Source organism: Schistocerca gregaria, chromosome 4 (assembly GCF_023897955.1).
Source record: "Schistocerca gregaria isolate iqSchGreg1 chromosome 4, iqSchGreg1.2, whole genome shotgun sequence".
NCBI lineage: Eukaryota > Metazoa > Arthropoda > Insecta > Orthoptera > Acrididae > Schistocerca > Schistocerca gregaria.
In genome coordinates, this window is record NC_064923.1 from 762,798,392 (window position 1) to 762,816,566 (window position 18,175).

The 18,175-nt window shown below is 41.8% G+C and overlaps 1 protein-coding gene across 3 annotated transcripts in view; it reads left to right on the plus strand.

Moving 5' to 3' along the window:
• Positions 1–18,175, plus strand: part of LOC126365827 (protein FAM193A-like) — a 234,689-nt gene that overhangs the window by 74,135 nt on the left and 142,379 nt on the right. For all 3 annotated transcript variants that reach the window (XM_050008450.1, XM_050008451.1, XM_050008453.1), the window contains exons 9-10: positions 5,574–5,790; positions 17,353–17,542. In XM_050008450.1, coding sequence (XP_049864407.1) covers positions 5,574–5,790; positions 17,353–17,542 — 407 coding nt within the window. The remainder of the gene's footprint in view (positions 1–5,573; positions 5,791–17,352; positions 17,543–18,175) is intronic.

The window sequence follows — 18,175 nt, forward strand, 5'->3', positions numbered from 1 at the left end:
AAAACACACAAACACACACACAGAATTACGAGCTTTCGCAACTGGCAGTTGCTTCGTCAGGAAAGAGGGAAGGAGAGGGAAAAATGAAAGGATGTGGGTTTTAAGGGAGAGGGTAAGGAGTCATTCCAATCCCGGGAGCGGAAAGACTTCCCTTAGGGGAAAAAAAGGACAGGTGTACACACACACACACACACACACACACACACACACACACACACACACACACACACACACACATATCCACCCGCACATACGGGTGGATATGTGTGTGTGTGTGTATGTGTGTGTGTGTGCAAGTGTACACCTGTCCTTTTTTTCCCCTAAGGGAAGTCTTTCCGCTCCCGGGATTGGAATGACTCCTTACCCTCTCCCTTAAAACCCACATCCTTTCATTTTTCCCTCTCCTTCCCTCTTTCCTGACGAAGCAACTGCCAGTTGTGAAAGCTCGTAATTCTGTGTGTGTGTGTGTTTTTGTGTTTTGTTCATGTGCCTGTCTGCCGGCGCTTTCCCGCTATATATATATATATATATATATATATATATATATATATATATATATATATGGCTGCTCCTCTTCAAGGGAAACTAGATATAACACAATATGTTAGAAATCTGCTGCAGTAACTAAATCACAAACACCAATTTGCTGCAAACTGCTTGTTGATTATGCAATGGTCAGTGGTAGTGTCCGAAAATTCTGAAAATAATCCGTTTCGCACATAGTTATTCAATGAAGTTAGAGAACAATTGTTTTGAACAAGGATAGGCCTACTATTCTCAAAATTTGTAAAAAAATCACAATTGAGTTAAAGCCGGCAATTGACGATAACAGAAAGAGTTTATTGCGGCCCTCGTGTATGTTCTAAAATTTGCAATATATCACAATAGAAACAGGTATTGATACAATTACAAGATTACGCAGAAACAACGTGAACAGTAAAATATGCGAATCTAGAACTTTAAATAGGCACACAATTTTGTACAAGCAGTTTCACACAAAGGAGAATTCCTAAGTCAGCTTTTATACATATAAACAAATGTGCATATTGCATGGATTTTTCGCTTAGCTAATTCTATGCACCCTCGTACACTGGAGTGCCGAGGAAGAACACTGCAACATGAGTTTATCTTACTCAAAATTGCTGAAATGTGCAGCACAAATAAAGCATATCTTCGGCCTGTTCCAGCTAACAATGTCTTTCGGCACAGGGCAGGAGCATGTAGAGGAACTATGGCTCTAGTTTAAAAGAATAGTTGACCATGCAACGATCAGATATGAGCCCAATAGAACAGTTCATAATGGGAGGGAATCTCTGTGGTATACATACATTACATGACACAGTGAAAGCTGTGGATCAAGGTAAACAGGTAGGTGCTCTATTTCTTGATTTTCGAAAAGCATTTGACTTGGTACCACACCTGCATGTATTGTCAAATGTATGATCATACGTGGTATCAAGTGAAGTTTTTGACTGTATTGAAGACATTTTGATAGGGAGAACACAGAATGTTATCTTGGATGGACCATCATTGTCAGATGTACAAGTAACTTTGGGTGTGCCTCAGCGAAGTGTCTTGGGACTCTTGCTGTTCATGTTGTATATTAATGATCTTGCAGACAATATTAATAGTAAAGCCAGGCTTTTTGCAGATGATGCAGTTTATCTATAATGAAGTACTATCTGAAAGAAGCTGCATGAATATTCTGTCAGTTCTTGATAAGATTTCAAAGTGGTGCAGAGATTGGCAACTTGCTATAAATATTCAGAACTGTAAAATTGTCCATTCACAAAATAAAAAAAATGTATTCTATGACTATAATATCAATGAGCCACTGTTAGGATGGGCCAACTTGTACAAGCACCAGGGTGTAATGCTTCATAGGGATATGAAATGAAATGGATCACATAGGTTCAATTGTGGGTAAAGAAGGTGGTAGACTTTGGTTTATCGGTAGAATATTACGGAAGTTCAGTCTGTCTACAAAGGATGTTGCTTACAAATCACGCATGGGACCAGACCCGAACTAGAATGGCCTAACAGGAGATATTGAACATGTACAGAGAGTGGCAGCAAAAATTGTCACAGATTTGTTTAATCTCTTGGAGAGTGTCACAGAGATACTGAAGGAACTGAACTAGAAGACACTGTCCTGAGGAAGTCTGTCAACAAAGTTTCAAGAACTGGCTTTAAATGATTACTCTAGCAATATACCTGAACGCCCTACCTATTGCACACATAGGGATCATGACAATAAGATTAGAATAATTACTGCACGGGCAGAGGCATTCAGATAATCATTCTTGCAATGCACCATAAATGAACAGAACAGGAAGAAACCCTGATCCCATCATACTAGTTGTTTAATAACTTGTACAGTGGGACACGCTTTCTGGCATGCATTTCATGGTGGTTTGCTAAGTATAGATGGAGGTGTAGATGTAGATGTAGCAGACTCACTAAAACAATATTAACGTTTCTAAAACTTCACTTCACTTGATTCACCTTGCCACTGATGCTCCCAGGGTGCTCGCTGGTTTTTGGGGAGTTCTTGCTTGGCTAACAATGGGGCCCAACCTTTGCAGCATCTCTTCCCTTCCATGCTGCAGGTCTATCCTCTTGCTGTTCTTTTCCTCCTCCCTTAGGGAACATGTCTGGGTGTTTTTGGGAATGTACTGCATTATCCATAGCTGACATAAGAATAGTCTCACTGCTGTTTTTCACTCCTTTTCTTTCTTTGTTCACCTTCTTCTCCGCTTCAGCATTTGAGGCTCCTCCATTTTCTTCTTCCTCCGTGTGCACTCCTGAAGGCCGGCCCACGTGTCTTGACGTGTAACAGGTGAATGGGTAATGTGTAATTCCCAGCCCTGGGTCACACATACCCCTGGTACAGGCCTGGTCCAGGGAGGGGTGATTGCTTAAGCTGCTACCTTCCCAAATTGCCGATTGGTACCTCTGTCAGGTGTTCGGGAGGTGTGACCTGAGGTGTGAACAATCACCTAAGGCTGGTGCGCCCCCTTGTGAAGGGGGCCCCCAGTTGGAAGGAGTATGCTGTTGGAGACGCTGGCAATCATGGAGGATTTTCTCACAATGAGCCAATGATTATATCTGTAGTCCAAGTATACCAGATGATAATGGAATGAAGCTCTCAATTCAAAGACCCTCCCAGCTGCACCTTGGTTCCTTGTGGTTTCACGTACTAAATTTGGACAGCCCTTTTCAATGGTAAATGTTTTTATTGAGAGAGGTGGGTGATGCAGTTGGCGGCCCTGTGAGATCCTGCTGTCGTTTACCCAATGGAACTTTGCTTTTGGAGACTACTTCTGATTCTCAAGCACAACTTCTGCTTGCCACTTCGTTTCTCCATGTCTATCCTGTTTGTGTCAAGGCCCATAGAACTCTGAATTTTTCTCATGGTATTATTTACACTAAGCTGCTCGACGGTCTGACCGAGGCTGAAATCCAAACATACCTCTCTGATCGGGGTGTCATTACCAACCACTGGGTGATGAAAAAGGTAGATTCTTCCTCAGTGACCACAAGTACTCTCTTTCTCACATTTGTTAGAGTGGTGCTTCTTTCCAAGATCAAAGCAGGCTATAAAGTTATCACATTCGGAACCCAGTGCGCTGTTGCCAGTGTCATCATTTCAACCACCCTCAAATGTATTGTCGACACCCGGCCAAATGTGTAACCTGTGGTAGGGGTGTGCACGATGGCGATTGTTCACCTCCTCCTCCCCACTGTATAAACTGCAATGGCGACCATGCCGCTGCCTTAAGAGATTGTCCCGTATATCCAGATGAGCAGGCTGTCCAGACAATCCACGTAAAGGAAAAAGTACCTTACCCGGTCGCTCGCAAGTTATTGGCCAGTTGCAGGCCTTGTGTTCTCCTGTCTGGCACTTACAGTATTGTTCGTGCTACACCTCACTCATTAAACGATTTGGCCATGCAGACATGCGACCTCAGATTTAGCTCTTGAGGTTGTGAAATCGCACAGTGTTGTGGTAGTATCGCCTTGTCTGCATCCAGCTGTGCAACAAGCTATCAAACTCTCACCTCATGGGGCAAAGTCACCAGCTACACAACCAGAAGGCTGGAAACGACAGAAGGAATGCCTCTCTGAAGACTTCCTATGTCCCTCCAGCCAACCAACACCTGAGTCTTCCTCTGCTATCCAGAAAGGCTCAAAGAAGTCAAACAAAGGCAAATAGCCTTCGCCTTCGCTGACTAGAAGATCTTAGACAGTGTCGCCTTGTGAGACCCTCGCCCGACCAGCCCCTGTATCACCGGTACACACCACTAAATGTTTTCGTGTGTTAGGCTCCGCAGGCCGACAGCAGAACAAAGCTGACACTTCTGTGGACATCGTGGAGCAGGATCCTCCTGCCTCTGTGTCCTGTGTAGCAGTGAGTCGTTGCCGGCTGGCACTTGGCAGCTGCCGAGATGACACACCTTCATTTTTTCCTCATCATGACTCTCCTCCAATGTAACTGTCAGAGCCTTTTTCGATCCCACAAAGAGTATTTATGGCTGCTTTAAGAATCACAGAGTCCACTTCTTCTCTGCCTTGACGAAACAAAATTACGTCCTCATGACCATCTTGAGTTTTTGCATTTCTTCCTGTTCCATTTTGACCTTCCCCCTGAGGTCGGCATTCCATCTCATTCCATCTCTTGGGGGAGTCATGCTACTCATACAGGATGATGATCATAATCAACCCATCTCCCTGACTACCAGTCTTCAAGCTGTTGCTGTTCACCTTTTGCTGCCTCACTTGACCTTTATGCCTTTCTACCGTTAACATTCCTGTCATTTGATGTCATCAGGGCAGACTTCCTTCAGCTTACTGGTCAGCTACCTCACCCCTTTTCGCCTCTCAGTGGCTTTAATGCACACTATCCCCTTTGGGGTTCTCCCAGAACCTGTCCGAGAGGAGCCCTCTCGGCTGACATTCTTAATCAACTTAACCTCATCTGCCTTAACACAGGAGCACCCATATTCATTTCAGACTCCATGCACACCTTTTCCCATTTGGACCCATCCTTCTGCACTGCCCAGCTTGCCAATTGTCTCGAGTGGTCCTTCTCTCTGACACATACACGAGTGACCATTTCCTGTGTGCTATCCATTTGCTGACTCCTACCCCACCTCTGTGCACATCCAGATGGCAGCTAATTAAGGCCTACTGGAGGCTTTACTTCTCCCCAGTGACCTTCGACGAACAAGATTTCCCCAGTTGTGATGACTAGGTGGAATATCTTACAAACATTATCCTTACTACAGCAGAACATTCCATTCCTCGCACTTTCTCTTTACCACACCTTGTTCTGGTCCCTTGGTGGACTGAGGCATGCCACGACACAATTCACGTGTGGGGACGTCCTCTCAGTGTTTTTAACTGTCACCCTATGATGGCAAACTACATTCATTATAAACAGATCTACACAGCATAGCTGTATTAAATCAAATTTATAATAAATGTAGTAAAATTATTTGTTGAATGTGTGCCTTTGTATTAAAATATAAAGTACAATTTATATTTAACAATAATAATCATGTTTTTATCAGCCATCACAAGCCAGACCCAGCTCATGAGTACAGGGCAGAGTGTGAAGGTAGTGAGCAACCACAGGACAGTGGAAACACTGAGATGAGCAGTGGCAGCGCAGTCAATGGTGGGAATAACTTTGGCGATGGGGAGTTAGCTCCACAAACGTCATCTCTTTCTCCATCTCAGCAACAGAGTTGTGAGTGCCACGTTTGCACTGCACCACTCATGTCGGCGGTGAGTACACATCTGTTGCCGTTTACTGGTTGGAAGACATATATGAGAATTTTTTGTTGATACATTTCATAGCACTGTTAATGCAGGCATTATTAAATTAAGAATTATTGACTTTGTCAGTAGAATCTGAATGGTTGAGGCTTAAGAAACAGAAGTTAACTTCTTCAAACCCATTTAGTAGGTGTTTAATTGTTGTGAACTTTAGTTTAGTATAAGTGAAGGTACAAGTAAAGATGATGACAGTTGCACTAATTCTTAAGATAACTGTATCTGGATACACATTGGCAGTATTAATTATAGGATTGGTGCAAGTTTACTATAGATACGTCAACAAAACAAATTTGTACTGAGCAAATTTTCATAGATTGGTGAAACTTGATGAGAAATGTGTGTTTTTAATTTTTGGAAAGTTTTGTGTTATTGACAGCCTGGACAAAAATGGGACTAGTATAAAGTCATCACCATCATCAATAATCATTAGTCATTTGACAGCCACTTCTGTATAGAGACCTCTCTAAACTTTTACTTTCATTACAGTCATACTCTATTCATCTACATTGGTCTTGCACCTTTTCAAATGTCTACCTACTTGCCGCCAGGTCAGAGTCTTGGTCTTTTCTTACATCTTGGAATCCCGAATAGTCTGTCACCTGGTTGCATGTCCTATCCATATCCATTTAATTTTCGTTACATTCCTAACTACTAGTGCCCAGATTTTTGTGCACTATCAAATTGTAAAATGTGCAGATATTCATGCAATATAATATCACTAAACATGCACAGCGAGACAGCAAAGCAATAAAAATTGGTGTACCAAAATTCTGTTCTATTTTTATTTGTTTACTTGTGAAATAGTACACAACAGTAGTTTCTCCGAATTTTCTTCTCATGCTCAAGCGTTTGAGAGAACATTTTTGTGCATAGAAAATGATCTTTCCTACATCACAAAAAGTGACAGGAGCATACTTATATGAATAAATTGTCAACCTCATCAGTAATTGTCAAAGATTTCACCACATGTGGCTTCCAACTCCATTGTTGCTGCAGACAAATGTGCAAGATTTGATTTGATATAAATCAAGACTAGCTTCAAATCTGATATTTTGAATACCACTTGCGCATCCTTAATCCAAGCTGCATCAGTGGCTTCAAAAGTGTCTACAACCTTTAAAAAATGATTTAGACCTCTGAATGGATGAAGGGATGAAGCAAATAGGTGTTAAATAAATTTACAGGGATTTATATCCCCTAACAAGGAGAGATCCCCAGTGATGGGATTGACTGTCTGAAACTATCTGTATGGTTATGTCAGTAATGATCTTAGATATATCTCACTGCAGCCATTCACCCTGGTGGGACCTCATAAAAAAAAGTGGCGTTAAAGTTGTATTACATAGATTGGTTGTGTGGTGTAATGGGTACGGTAAGGGCTTAGATGCAGGATGTTATATTCAGATCTTTACTGAAATGACATTGATCATCATTTTTGTTCATTTGATTAATTTTACATATAATTTTTTATTTCCATTCCTTTGGCACATCATTTTAATCACAAAACCAATTTCTTTATTTGCTGCAATTTTTCTTTCTATCATTCTTTTTCCACTTGAATCTTCATTTGCATGTTTTAGTTAATTTTAGGTATTAATTTCTTTTGTCATCCTATTTTTTTGCCCAGGTTATTGCATTCATCATATCTATTGCTCGTTTTGCTTGAATTTCATTTTATTTACAAACCCTTCTTTCATTTAAATTTTCATCTGTGTTATTTTGTTCATAGTGCCACAGAAATTTATGCTAAATTGTAAATGTTTCTATGACAATTATCATGCAAAAAAAATTGCACATCTTGTAATGAAACATACATTTTCACACCGTTGCACAGTAAATATAAATAGATTATTTTGTCATCTGCTTTTTTAAACAATAGATAGGAATTTTCAAATAACTGAATATTATAATAAATGAATATGATTAAATTCAACTAAAAAAAATTCAGCGTCCAAAAAATGGTATAAAGAACAAAAATGAAACAAATGGGAAGTTCATATAGTGATCAAAATGATGTGACAAAGGAATAAAAATAAATAGTACATTTAAACCAGCTAATTGAATAAAAGTAATAATCAGTCATTTCGATAAAGATTTAAAAATGAAAAAAAAATTAATGCAGATAACGAGATTTGAGCCCACAACTGCTGCTTTTGAAGCCCTTACCCTATCTTGCAACTTTCTTAATACTATTGAGTGTCATGCAAAATTCCTTTTTTTTTTTTGTGAGTTACTTGCAAACAGGGGCTCACCAGGTGAATTGCTGCTGGGTGCGATACCTGGGATCTTAACCTACATCACCACATATTTGGTTTCAAATAGTAGATCCCACAACTGGGGACCTGTCCTTGTAAGCAATTTAACTGCATCAAAATTACTACAGTAAAATATGACAGCATTTATCCAGATACTTCACATTTACAGGAGCTTTCAAGAGTACCTCCAACAGAGAGGGGGCGAAAAAAAACATCGGCATTGATTTAATTAATGCTGTCAGAATTAACAAACCTTTGTATTTTGTATCGATATAAGTGTATTCACCTAGTGATATTTTAAATGTACTGGTTCAGCTATGCCATGTAGCATGTGGGCTAAACATGTAACGAGCTTTACGTTAGGATAAAATATTTAAATTGTTTCCTTGTCTTCATCGTATACACTGTAACATCACTTAACCATGGCTACCAACTGTTAAAACTTCTCCATAATTGTTATGGATTTATCATCTTAATTAGGGAGCTACAAGGAGCTACAAAAATTATGTAAATAGATGTTTTACAATTTGATTTTTTTAAAGGCACTGTTACATTTCACTTACTATAGACTACTAAAATGTTTCATACATTGTAATGATTTCCTCCCTGAGTATGCTGTAAACCTGTCTATGAATGATTTCATCATCAAGGTGCATTTACACTGTTCCCCAGCATTTTGTGCCAATAGTACTGGAGTACCGATGTTTGCAACATGTTGTCAACATCTTGGTTATACATAACTATTGTCCCGCGGCTGTGTCAGTACAGATCGAAGGAACATTTGTTCGTGATCTGCTACAACTAAATGCTGCCATGCAGTGCTAGTGTTCATTTTTGCCGACGTGAGTGGATCATCTGCCATATTTGCTAGTGATTACGGACAGCCTCTTTTCAAGGTTGGCAGCTACGATTAACAACAATTTGGTTCTTTTTTACTTAAATTTATTGGCCACAAAATTCCTAGAAAATATTAGCTTACTGCTACATTTTAATACATGACATACAGCGTGTAACAAACATTTTAGGAAATAGAGCTGCCTTTATTTGTGGGTAGAAGGGAAGAAGCACACAGACTTTTGAAAGGTGAAGGTTGTTGGTACGGGGAGAGTCAGTTTCCATTACTTTGTGCAGTGCTGACAACTTATTCTTTGGGCCAATAACCTACAATAGTGGAAATATCACATGGAACTTGGAAGTAATAAAGTGACATGGAAGTGCACAATAAAGCAGCTCATTCTCAGGTATTCTACTCTTTTGAATATACTGAGGTGACAAAAGTTATGGGATAGTGATATTCACATATACAGATGGCAGTAATATCACTTTCACCAGGTATTAAAGGACAGTGCTGTCATTGGTACTCAGGTGATTAATGTGAAATGGTTTCTGATGTGAGTGTAGCTGCATAATGGGAATTAACAGACTTTAAATGTGGAATGATAATTGGAGCTTGAAGCATTAGACCTTCCATTTTGTAAATTTTTAGAGGATTCAATATTTTGAAATACACAGTGTGAAGAGCACACCAAGAATACCACATTTCAGGTATTACCTCTCACTACTCGTACGGACAATGCAGTGGCTGATGGTCTTCACTTAACGACTGAGAGCAGCGACATTTGCACAGAGTTGTCAGTGTTAACAGACAAGCAACTCTGTGTGAAATACCAACTAAGGCTGACTCGCAGCTTTACTCCTCCCTTGCGTCCTTCGAAGAACAAGACTTCCCCAGTTGTAATGACTAAGTGGACCATCTCACTAGCGTTATTCATACTGATTCAGAATATTCCATTCCTCTCACTTCCTCTTTACCACACTGATTTCCAGTCCCTTGGTGGAATGAGGTATGCTGCGAAGCAGTTTACGCACAGAGACATGCTCTCCACCTTTTTAACCATCATCCTACGATGGCAAACTGCATTCATTATAAACAGATGCATGCAAAGTGTCATTGCGTCCTTTGGGATAGCAAATGAGCTAACTGGCTATCATTCACTAGTTCTTTGAACAGTTCCACCCCTTCCTCTGTCATGTGGGCCAACCTCCGACAGCTCTCTGGGACCAGGATCCATTCCCCCAATTTCCAGACTGACAATAGCAGATGATGTTATTTGGACCCTGTTGCTATCTCCAACACCTTTGGCCACCATTTTGCAGAAGTTTTGAGCTCTGCACTATCACCCTGCCTTCCTCCACCGGAAACGCGCGGAGGCGGCTCGGGCGATACCTTTCTCTTCTCCTAATCATGAGTGCTACAATTCCGCCTTCACTATGAGGGAGCTTGATCATGCTCTCAATTCATCCTGGTCCTCCGTTCCAGGGCCGGACACCATCTACGTGAAGATGTTGCAGCACCTTTCTCTTACAGGCTAGCACTTTCTGCATAACACGTACAACTGCATCTGGCCAGAGGGCACATTTCTCGCTTGCTGCCCTGAAGCAACCATCGTACCCATACCTAACCCTGGCAAGGACAAAAACTTTCCTTCTAGCCGCCACCCCATCTCTCTTACCAGCCGGCTTTGCAAGCGAATGGAACATATGATGCATGCTCGGCTGGTGTGGTGGCTTGAGTCTCGACATTTACTAACGAATGCACAGTGTGGATTTTGAGTGTTGCATTCTGCAGTTGACTATCTCGTTACTTTGTCCACCCATGTCGTGAATGGTATTCTGTGGAAATCTCAGACTGTGTCTGTGTTTCTCGATTTGGAGAAGGTCTAGGACACCTGCTGGAGAACTGGTGTCCCCCACACTCTTTACACGTGGGTCTTCCATGGGCACCTGCCCTATTTTCTTCGTGCATTTTTACAAGACTGAGTTTTCAAAGTGCGTTGGGTTCTGCCTTGTTAGACAACTTTATCCAGGAAAATGGTGTGCCTCACGGTTCCGTCCTGAGCATTGTCCTCTTTGCTATTGCCATTAACCGTATAATGGCCTGTCTCCTGCCGGGCATCTCTGGCTCTTTTTTTGTAGAAGATTTTGCCATCTATTGCAGTTCTCCATGGATCTGTCTCACTGAGCAACAACGTCTTCAGCGCTGTCTTGATCCTCTTTTCTCCTGGAGCATTAACAATTGCTTTCGTGTTTCCCCTGACAAAACCATCTGTACGGATTTCTGGTGGTGCAAATGGTTTCTCCCACCATCTCTGCATCTTGGACCTGTTGTCCTCCCGTCCATTGAAACTACAAAATTTCTGGGACTCGTGCTCGATAGGAAATACTCTTGGTCCTCCCATGTGTCTTACCAGGCAGCCCACTGTACGCGGTCCCTCAATCTCCTGTGTGTTCTCAATGGTACTTCCTGGGGTGCCGATCAAATCACCTTCCTGCATTTCTACTGGTCTCTTGTCCATTCGAAACTCGGCTATGGATGCTTTGTTTATGCGTCTGCACGTCCATCCCTCTTACCCCGTCTCAAAACTATCCACCATCATAGGATCCGTTCGGCCAAGGTTTCATGTTACACCAGCCCTGCATGCTGCACGCTGAACTCCTACTTTCCTACTGCCGTGACTTTCTCCTCAGCAGGTATGCATGCCATTTGTCTGCCATACGTGGCTACCCCTCCTCTACCTCCTTCTTTGATGATCCCTTTGCTCGTCAGGATGGGGCTCATCCCTCTTCTCTGTTACCTTCTGGAGTCCGCTTTTGACACTTGCTACGGTGGCTAAACTTCGCACTACCAGCAACTTATCCGGTGGGTGTGAACCCTTGACCACCTTGGCTTCATGAAGCGGCCCATGTTTACCTTGGCCTTTATTCACTTCTTAAGGACACTACTCCAGCCTCGATCTGTTGCCTCCAGTTTCACGACCTTCACATAGAATTTTGCGATAGTACCTTTGTCTACACTGATGGCTCTCTGACTGACCAGGGGGTCGGGTGTGCCTTCGTCATTGGCACCCGTGTCTTTCGATATCAGCTTCCGGCACACTTCTCAGTATTTACAGCTGAGCTCTTCGCCTTGTATCAGGCCACAGAGTACATCGGGAGACAGAGCTTTTCCAATTGTGTCCTCTGCTCAGACTCACTCAGAGCCCTCCAATGTCTATGTGTGCTGTACACTGCCCACCCCTTAGTGCAGCAGGTCTAGGAAAACTGTCACTCCCTCACTCTTCGTGGAGCCAGTGTCATGTTTCTGTGGGTCCCTGGTCATGTCAGTCTGCCAGGAAATGAGGCTGTTGACACAGCTGCCAAGGCTGCAGTCTTCGTAACTCAGCCTGCGAGTACCTATATTCCCTCTGATGATCTCTGTGCTGCCATCTGTCAGGAGTTGGTGTCTCTTTGGCATCGCCAGTGTTCCTCCCTTCATGGGAATAAGCTTCGGCTCATTAAGACTCTCCCAGCTCTTTGGACGACCTCCTGTCAGCCCTCCTGCTGGGAGGAGACTATTTTAACACGGCTGTGTATTGGGCACTGCCTTTTTAGCCATCGTCATTTGCTAAGTGGCGCTACCCCACCACTTTGTACACATTGCGCCCATATTTCAACCGTCCGCCACTTCCTGACGGAATGCCCTTTTTCTAACAATTTACATTCCAGCTTGGGTTTGCCGTTTGATTTATCAACTGTTTTAGCGAATGATTTGCTGGCTGTTGACTGCATTTTACTTTTTATCTGCTGAAGCAATGTGGCGAAGGCCACTAAATTTTTAGTTTTGGAACTCCATTTCTGCATGTGATTTTTAGCCCTTTTTCCACATGCTTGTTTTTAACTGTCTCGTATTCTGTCCATTGGGACTGAGGTATAGTTGTTTAACTCCTTTCTGTATTCGTGTCCTATAGTTTTGACTTGGGCACGTATGCCCCCAGTTGTTTCTTGCCCCCCTAAAGCAAATCAAAACAAAAACAGATGATCACATCGGTTGGACCCTAGACTGGAAAACAAGGTCCTAGTAGACGAATCCTGATTTCATATTGTAAGATCTGATGGTAGGGTTAAAGTGTGGAGCAGACACAAGCTCTCAACAAGGCTCTGTACAAGATGGTGGTGGCTCCATAACGGCGTGGGCTGTGTTTATGTGGAATGGACTGGGTCCTTTGGTCCAGCTGAACTGATCATTGACAGGAAATGGTTATGTTCGGCTACTTAGAGACCATTTGCTGCCATTCATGGACTTAATGTTCCCCAGCAATAATGTAATTATCACTGGACCACAGTTGTACACGATATCCGACTGAATATCTAGCCACTCAGATTGCCTGGCATGAATCCCATTGAACTTTTATGGTTGTTGTTGTTGTGGTCTTCAGTCCTGAGACTGGTTTGATGGAGCTCTCCATGCTACTCTATCCTGTGCAAGCCTCATCATCTCCCAGTACTTACTGCAACCTACATCCTTCTGAATCTGCTTAGTGTATTCATCTCTTGGTCTCCCTCTATGATTTTTACCCTCCACGCTGCCCTCCAATGCAAAATTGGTGATTCCTTGATGCCTCAGAACATGTCCTACCAACCGATCCCTTCTTCTGGTCAAGTTGTGCCACAAACTCCTCTTCTCCCCAATTCTATCCTGAGTATAAGCCTCTACGTCCTTACATTTGCCCTCTAGCCGTCCCTGCTTAGCCATTTAGCACTTCCTGTCAATCTCATTTTTGAGACATTTGTATTCCTTTTTGCCTGCTTCATTTACTGTGTTTTTATATTTTCTCCTTTCATCAATTAAATTCAGTATTTCTTCTGCTACACAAGGATTTCTACCAGCCCTCGTCTTTTTACCTACTTGATCCTCTGCTGCCTTCACTACTTCATCCCTCAGAGCTACCCATTCTTCTTCTTTTGTATTTCTTTCCCCCAGTCCAGTCAATTGTTCCCTTATGCTCTCCCTGAAACTCTGTACAACCTCTGGTTTAGTCCGGTTATCCAGGTCCCATCTCCTTAAATTGCCACCTTTTTGCAGTTTCTTCATTTTTAATCTGCAGTTCATACCCAATAAATTGTGGTGAGAGTCCACATCTGCCCCTGGTAGGTAATCGAAATGTCAGTTCGTGCACAAAATCCAGCACACTTTGGCAGTTATGGACAGCTATAGAGGCAGCATGGCTCAATATTTCTGTGCAAGGATTGGGGGGGGGGGGGGGGGGGAGGAGGGGGGCTTCCAGTGATTTGTCAAGTCCATGCCTTGTCAAGCTGCTGTACTATACCGGGAAAAAGGTGGTCCGATATGATACCAGGAGATATACCATGGCTTCTCGCTTCAGTGTAATGAATATGAAATTAACTTAAGCTTGTGGGATACTTAAAAATACTGTTAGAAATCCACCAACTTCTGCCAACTGAAATGATGACACTTGGCCTTACTGAAATGTTCACAGACCATACAAATGTTTTTGTGTTTATTGCTATGTAAGCATTCTTTCATGAAATAAATTTGAGATTTTAGTGTGTTTCTCCCCCCCCCCCCCCAAGTATTTGTGGCACACTTGGTAAGATTGTATCAATTCCTCCTCACTTAATTTTTAATATATCAACCTGCACAATCAGCAGTTTCATCAGCAGAGATCTGTATGTTTTACATTGCAAAGCACTTTCAAATTTCATCTGAGACCTAACTTACAAAAGAGAAATTGATATGTAGGATGTGCCATGTTTAAAGTCATAAAAATAATTTTTACCTTCTTGGAAGAAGATCTTGAAGTTTCTATCTTGCCAGATTATTTTATTGTTGACGTTCCCAAAATTCCAGGTGAAATTTGACCCAATACAAAACAGGAAAATGCACAAATATGTACACTTTTCTGTGCATGATTCCGTGTGTCACACAAGATAAGCACACACAGTGTAAATGTGTGTCCACTATCTTCTGTCAAATGACCGCCTCATCCATTTCATCACCACCTCTCATGATAGCACTGAGATAAATGGATAGTCCGCTAGTTGGAAGCTCTGATTTACGTTCCAGTTGACTGGGTCTTCTAATTAGCTGTACTCTGGTCTTATTAGCTGCTATGGTACTGTGATAATGGTGGAGGTGATTTTTTTGCGCTTATAGGATATCATCATTTTGGAAATGGAAAGTGTGATTTGTGCTTGCTAGTTCTGTTATTTCACACTTTGCATGTTGTGTCGGAGGGGAATAACGAAGATTATTGTGCAGGAAGTGCTCTTGCACTGGGATAATGCAGCTGTGTACATATTGGCTTCTATGATGGTGAATGTGCAGAACCTGTGGTTTGAAATAGTATTCCACCATACCATTTCCTAAATTTTGCCTGATATGGCATTTCTGTTTCTTAACCTAGAGATGAGTTGGAAAGAACAAAGTTTTTTTATGATGTGAGAGGTTATATGTACTGCATACGAATAAAAGAGAGTAATTTTGGAAAGTCATGGCTGGACTATAAACAATGAAAACAGTAAATATATGAGGTGCATCCATAAAGTAAATTCCAATGACTTATAAAGAAAATAAAAACATCACTAAGCAATAAATATTTATTGGCATATTTATATATATTCACAGGCTACTTGTGTGAATAATAACGCTATTGTTCATTGTAACAGTGGAGTATCAGTTGCATGCTCATATCATAGAGTTCTGCTGCCAATTTCCTAAACCACAAAGTTGCTTCAGTCTGACCCTCAGTGTTGTTGTGGATATGTTTTCCTGTCAGCAAACACTTCATGACATGATAAGAGATGAAAGTCACCTGGGCTGAGGTCGGGGTGTGGGATGGATGGTCGAAATCTCCCATCCAAACTGACTGAAAGCATTTCATGTGGCATTGGCTGCAATGGGTCTTGCATTGCCATGCACAAGCATAATGCCTCTTGTCAACATCTGTTTCTTGTTCTGGATATCCCTTCTCAGATTTTTCAGTGTCAGACAATACCAGTCAGTATTTACGGTCTCACCTCAAGGCAAAAATTCGCACAGGAGGACACCGTGTCGATCCCAGAAGACAGTGCACAAGGTTTTTTTGACAGCGACTGTCTGCTTGTATGTGGTCTTGACAGGTGAACCACTACGCCACCAGTGTATGGATTGTTGTTTTGTTTCTGGCGTGGTGTGTGACACCCGTGTTTCATCCCCATTGACAACATGATCAACTAACTTGTCATCTTTCTCTGTGTGCCGCTGTAGGAATGTCATTGCTGTGGCCCGATGTTTGGTTTTGTTGTCATCTGCCAGTTGCTTTGGCATCCATCTTGCACCACATTTTATGAAAACCAAGCCACTGGGAGACAATTTTGTGCAACAGCGAGTGGGACATCTGTGAGAATTGATAAGAGGTCTGAAATTTTGAAGCACCAGTTCTGCAGAATTACTTGCCACACACTTTCCATCTGTTCTAGTATCACCAGGTATGGTCAGCCACTATGATTTTTGTCGTGAATATTGGTTCATCTTTCAACGAATTGCTTGAACCATCGTCTGACCATACTGAACCTCATTATGTCGTAACGTTACACATAGAACAACAGATGATGGATCTTTGCTGGAGAGTCCTTTTGAGTGTGCAGAAATTGGACAACTGCAGTGGTTACACTGATGTCCCAGGATTGAAACTGCACTGCATTGTGTGGGACTAGTAGCACGGTTTTTGGAATATTGTTTCCTCTTAAGAGCTAACAAACATGACTGTATGGTCAGATGATGGTGCAAGCAATTCCTTAAGGATGAACAAATATCCATGGCAACCCCAGAACACATATATATTTACCTTGGTGCAGGTAGGGAAAGTTGCTTGTAGTACAGGTGCCCACCCCCCGCCCTGCTCCCCACCCATCTTATCCTCCCCACCTGCTCTTTCCCATTTCCCATTAGTTTAATCCATCTGCAGTTTCCACTGTTAGTTGTCCTAACAGAAAACTGAGTTTTACTATCATGTTATTCTGTCACTTTCATGACTTCAAAACTTACAACCATGTGAAATAACCTTTACAAAAAACAAGCACTCTGACCGTACTAATTCAACCCCGTGAATGGCAGTTAGTCAGTTGATTGAAAACAATATACAGTAGGTTTTCAAATAAGTCTTATTGTTCTTTGCTTCTTCATAGCATGAAGAGTAAATAAAATCTGTGATACAAGTGTGGCACATCTATATGCTTAAACTTCATGCTCAGAGTTAAGACCTGCCAGGCTCTCTGCGTATCTTCCACCATCCTAGCTTCTTCCTTTTCACTCTGCATGTGTGTGCACATTTGCCTGTGCAGAAACACACAGATGAGTGATACCCTTTCCGGAAGCTAAGAAAAATTGTGTTCTTACTGAGTCACGTATATCTGATAATCATTTTATTTTCTGCAGATGGACTTGATGGAGAGTTATGAGTGCCATACATGCCTCCAGCAGGGACGCAGTGGGCCATCAACTGGTCCAGTTTCTGGTACAGGGCAAGTGTCTGTGACTGCTGGTGTATCTGCATCAAATGGTATGGGCCTCCATTCAACAACAACCTTTCATCTGTATCCACATATTCATGGCACTGCTGCTAGTGGTAAGTAACTTAGCCATATTGACTTTTGTTCTGTAAATGTTTATTATTGGAAACATGAAAGATTCCATTGTTTGAAAGTTTAAAGAGATATATCAGATTTGACAGGATATTATGGAAATGTTCTGTGCGTTTCTCACTCATTTCACTGCCTGTAGAGATTGATCACTTGTAACTGCAATTTTTTGGCGTAATTTACATTAATTTAATAATTTGTATGTGGTCAAACATGTGTTGTTATCTCTGAGTCTATGTACTGTGATATTGACGCTTTTGCATTGTTGTGTTTCCTTGTGGCAGTGTTCCATGCTACTTCCATATCTGTAATCCATTTTTAGATCACTCACTCTATTTTGAGAGATTAAAAACATGTCTCTTATGGAGATAGTTTGAAAAGGAGCGCCACTGTATCCTGCCATTGTGGCTCAACTTTCCATTGTTTGATTCAGTTTTATGGAGAATCATTCAGTCTGCAAAGTGGCTTGATAGTGAGGAGAATGTCCTATCCATCTACATTTGGTTGTGAAAAGGGTTGTGAAAGACATTGAAATGTATTGTAAAAAATAATGGGTATTTAGCTTAGTGTGAAATGTTTGTCCTAGAAACAAAAGATTTCTTACAGAAAGCAAGAGTGGA